This window comes from Musca vetustissima, unplaced genomic scaffold, assembly GCF_032173495.1.
Source record: "Musca vetustissima isolate MV318-11 ecotype Yass unplaced genomic scaffold, APGP_CSIRO_Mvet_v1 utg1514, whole genome shotgun sequence".
Lineage (NCBI taxonomy): Eukaryota > Metazoa > Arthropoda > Insecta > Diptera > Muscidae > Musca > Musca vetustissima.
This window is the reverse complement of record NW_026883157.1, coordinates 400,329-405,589: the sequence shown is the minus strand read 5'-3', so window position 1 is coordinate 405,589 and position 5,261 is coordinate 400,329. Positions and strand designations below refer to the sequence as shown.

Sequence of the window (5,261 nt, the reverse complement as noted above, 5' to 3'; positions counted from 1 at the left end):
AAAAAATAAATAATTTATTCTTTATGGTTTCGCCGAATTCTGCACTTTCAAAATTACTGGTGTTGCATAACTATAGACGGACTTTTACAAAATTAGAAAAAGTTATTTTTTTTAAAACATAAATAAAATAAAATAAAATAACCTTTATAAATAATGGGTAGGGCTTCCCTTATTTTGCATAAGTTCAAAAAATGTTATCCATCACACTGTTGATCAAAATTTTGTCGCAAGTCTTCATCGATTGACCGCCATTCATCGATAATCACTTCTTGGAGATAAAATAATGTTTGGTATTGGCGGTTTTCTGCATAGACACGACGAATCAAGATTCCACACATGTTCTCTATCGGATTCTGGTCGGAAATTTTAATATTTTTTTTTAATTTTAACCATACTTGAGTACGGCGACTTTTATGAACTGGCGCGTTGTCCTACTGAAAAGCGAGTCCTTCATTGTTGCTGCTTTCCATGGCTATAAAATGCTCCCAAAACCATTACGGACGGAATCACCATATTTCTTAAAACGATATTTCGATGGCGGTTCCTTAATTGTCTTGGGAGCATTTTATAGCCACGGAAAGCTTTATTTCACATTTCCTAGTTGTCGGATGAATTCAATGGAGTACGTTCAAGTCTTGGAAGACAAATTATTGCAATTTTGGGAAAGCTGCAACAATGAAGGACTCGTTTTTCAGCAGGACAACGCGCCATAATTCGTCCAATTTACTATAACAAATATCTTTTTCGACAACAATTTGAACGAATTTTAACGAAGTTAAGGCAGCAGATTAAATATAATTTCAAGTACTACCAGGGACGTACGCAATTATTATTATTATTTTTTTGTACAAAAAATTTATTTTAACATTGAAAATGTTTATATTTAACGGTCTGTATCCACATCTGAACCAAGCTTCCACGCATAGTTATACATATGTATTTTGTTTTCCTTTGCATGTGTACGATAGTTTGGTGTGGGCCACAAATGGTAAACTCATGCAGATTTAAATCTTAAAATGGTGTTTTACATAAAACATGAACATGTTTTAGATGCAATCAACTCCTTCTTAAATAAAGATTTTTTTCTTTTTTTTATTTTGCTTCTACTGTGGTCATTAGTGTGTCTGTCGGCTTGTCTGCTCTCAAACGCACATGACCCAGTGAACTTGTTTGGCACGAGCCAAAAAAAAAACAAAAATTAACATAAATTGTGACACTACCAATGGTATGTTTATTTTAGGAAAGATGTATTGTTGTTGTATTTTATGTTTTAATCTAGATAATTGGCAAAAATAGCGTTTTCTTCATGAATGTTTGGAACGTTTTTCTACTCTGATGTTTTTATATCGATCGCTTCTTCATTATTGTATTTCGTTCTTTTCTCATTATTAAGCTGAGCATACATCTCCGTTTAATTATATACCAAACATTTTCCGAACAGTTCCAAAAGTTTCGATCGATGATTGTAAGGTACTAATCTAAAGAACATATCCTGAAAAGGATTATTCAAATTTAATATACATTCAATTCTAAAAAAGGCTATAAAAATAACTTACATTAATGGTATGCCAAAAATATCCTGTGGTCACATTCACCTTTCCCAATGTCCTTATAGCGTCGCGAACATAAACATCAGCTGCGGGAACAAAAAGATTACCTCGCCGTAACCACGTTGAAAAATCCACAAGTTTTGTTGATACAAAGAAAGGCGATAGTAATTGCACGGTTATACCCAATGGTCTAACTTCATGTTGTAATGTCAGTGTAAAGTTACGCATATAGGCTTTAGTGGCACTATAAATTCCACCATAAGGTGTTGGATATGATTCCAAACACGAGGATACATTTACAATGCAACCTTTTGTGTCATTCTTTTGCCACACTCTCACAAAATGTAGGCATAATTCAGTGGCAGCAGCCATATTTACATAATTCATATTCCATAGGTATTCGGAAGGAAGTGACCACATCAGGTCGGGGTTTTCGGTGGCCATGCCAACATTATTGACTGAAAGAAAATATTTTGTTGACTATATAAGAACATTGTTAGAAGTGTGTGTTATTAACTTACCAAGTAAACCAATTGGTTTTTTAGATAATTCTTCAAAGAGGCTTGGATAGATTTTGGGACCATGCGAGAAATCGGCCTGTATTGTAAAAACTTCAACACCAAATTGATTTTCTTTAAATTAAAAAGGCAAATTAAAATTCGAATAAGTTTTAAGTCCTGATTACTTACCAATTTCCTTAGCCACTGTTTCCAATTTACTTTCATTTCTAGCAACTAATACCACATTGAATCCAAGTCGTGCCAATTCTTTGGCATATTCTTTACCAATACCATCGGTAGAACCTTTAATAGCTTAAATGGAAGAAAATAATTAAATAAATTGAAATAAAAATAAAAAGTAAAATACATCGCAAAATTCGATCAAGCCGAATTTGTTATGCATACCCCGTACCCGTACTGGGCGTTTAATATACTCAAGAAAATGTCGGGACCTTTAATGTAGGATTTGATACTTTTAATTGTTTTAAATACGTAATTACATAGATTGGAAAGTTGGATGCTTTATATAATGGCTACTTCAAAACATGCACCTATATTGAAAAATGTCGGCAACCAAGCCCATAAGCTCCTTCTGGTGAGGTGGGCTAAATTTTCACATCAAACTCTTTTACAAATGCCCCAGCAGTCCAAAATTCTTTGATGATTAGTTTTTCATAAATATTAAGAGGCACTAAAATTTGAAATGAAGATTGACTTTCAAAGAACGAAGGCCAAGGTTTATAAGTTCTCAAAAAGTAGTCAACTTCAATATTAGTTTTTATGTAATAGTTAATATCTTTAGTTGTTGTTTTAGACGTTTATATGAATATTGTTCTTCTATTTGATTCAATCAGATTCTATCTCCAGGTTATGAAATGTAGCTATTTCCACTGGCTGCAACCACAGATCTTCAGGAATAAGTCGGGTAGATTTGCCAGGGCAATAAGTGCAGTGTGGTATGAGGGCCCGTTCTACATACCGGGCAGACATTCAGTATCTGGCCATCAATCCGTGCGCAATACGAATTGAGAGAACTGCTACAATCTGAACGTAATTAGGTTCAGAACTGATCCTGTTTGTCTGGGCAGCTGGCGTTCTTCAGTTGCGACGGGTGGGTCGTTCAGAGCTGCGTCAACTGCATGAGTCTGAATGCTATTCAGACCTGCTCGATAGGCAAATTGGACTTCTCTCTCTATATCATGCAGATCCTTCCTGAAACGCTTTGGGAGTCTTATCCACCTGGTTAGGATGATTGTCCCTGAAAACCCCGAGCAGGTACTGCAACGACCTTCAGATTCAACTGCATTCTCATTTCCGCAGTCCATGTGGTGAATAATGTGGCCGACGACTTCCTGGTGGATAGTTTCATATTCCTCGCATATAAGAAGACAAAAGTGAAATCGGCCTGTAAGATTCATCTTTGCTGGCATCCTTCAATAGCGGGACCACCCTGCCCATTGTCCAGGCTTCGAGAACGATTTGGGTAACTGTCGATAATTTGAGGTCAGTTGTTTTAGCATATACATAGATGACTTAGCGTTACGGATCACACATGCAACATCCCCCTTTGCAAACTGTGGTGGTACCTCCTCGGCGGGAAGAGATTTTATATGACGCCCTGTCGCTCTCGGGATGCACGATAAACTGTCGGTTAAAATATCTGGCGGATCTCTTCGGATCAGTCACAGTGACGTCGTTAAATGCGACTGAGGTTCTATCATCCCGGAATATCCTTTCTGCTACCCGTAAATCAGAAGAAATGGAAAGTTCTCTGCAGCACTGGGGTTGAACTCTCCAAATCCTTGCCAGTTGGCATTCCTATGGGTAAGGAAAGTGTGGCGTTTAGAGATTATGAAATCGGGCGATCTGCTTATGGAGACGATGATGGGGTGTTGGTCTGAGCCAAGAGAAATGATGGGCTGCCAGTTGACGTTATTTATCAGACCTGGTGACGCAATGGTTATGTCTGGCGAATTTTGACTCTTTCCCCATTATTCTGGTGGGGGCATACTCATTTATCGAACAGAACGTGGAGCTATCAATTTGCTCTGCCAGCACTGTTGCTCTTTGATCATTACCTATGCCACAAATCTTGTGATCATTGAAATCCCTAGACGCTAGAATTGGGCATTCTAGTTCACAAGCGGATTGATCTTTCCTTAAAAAAAAACTAGTTTTTTAATGTAGTTCCTTTGCTTCATATAGTTCCTTTACTCTATACAGTTCTTTTGCTCTTTATATTTCCTCTGCTTTTTATAGTTCCTTTGATAGGCTTGTATAAGGTGCATAAGGAATGCTAGGCCCCACCTCCACTTCTGGTGCGATCTTTCATCAGAACGTTGTAACCATTACAACGTTGTCGCGCGACCAAGATATTCTTCCGATTCATAAAGTCCACCATCCCCACCATGAGGAAGGAGATTATGAAATCGGGCGATCTGCTTAGAGATTCTCCTAGGGGGAGAATAAGTCCTCTGCCGTTTCTATGAAGAATAAGACCTAATTTGGAAATCGAGGAGCATCTGAATAACGAACGAGAACGAATGAAGAATATGTGAAAAAGGAAATAAAGAACTGGACATTTTTCTTTACGTCCCTTTATCGGAATACTTCCAATGAACTAGTCCGCTTCGGAACTACGCAACTCTAGTGAATACACACGCTTGTTCATCCCACATTTTGCAAGCAGACACATTACACATGCTTATCAATCTGTAGTCTAGATCACATCCCGCAATACTAGCTCATTTGAGTGAAATAGATTTCGGCTCTTCTCTCATGTTTAGACAACTCACCTGCCCACTTGCCAAATTTCTCCGTAAGCGGTGTTTTTCTCTTCACATATTCGTAATAGAATAATAACATTGGTGTTTTGAAACAATAATACAATTTACTCAGACTTATACAGATGCCAACAAAAGTAAAAAATACAAAAATAATCATTCTGTGATGCAATCAAAAATATGAACTTAACAGCTTCGAATGCAAAAAGCTACTGACGTTGCTTAATTTATTTTTTAAGAGAAACGAAGTACAATTAAGAATGAAACGAATACGATCCAAATGATCGCATAACATAATGCAAATAATAAAATTAATTTACACTGTTTGACAAACAATTTTATTTTGCTGTATCGTAATTAATTACCTATTATAAATCTGCCGATTTCATGATGTCATAGATTTAATGAAATTTGTATTCAGTATTTGT

At 36.7% G+C, this 5,261-nt stretch overlaps 1 protein-coding gene across 1 annotated transcript; it reads right to left on the bottom strand.

The window, feature by feature from the left end:
- Nucleotides 1-1,411: 1,411 nt before the first annotated feature.
- LOC133329927 (inactive hydroxysteroid dehydrogenase-like protein 1) lies at nucleotides 1,412-4,915 on the bottom strand. The gene is made up of 5 exons (XM_061538386.1): nucleotides 4,846-4,915; nucleotides 2,240-2,362; nucleotides 2,072-2,182; nucleotides 1,557-2,008; nucleotides 1,412-1,492 (listed from the first exon to the last, which is right to left on the bottom strand). The coding sequence occupies exons 1-5, from the start codon at nucleotides 4,913-4,915 to the stop codon at nucleotides 1,412-1,414; spliced, it is 837 nt and encodes a 278-aa protein (XP_061394370.1).
- Nucleotides 4,916-5,261: the final 346 nt, after the last annotated feature.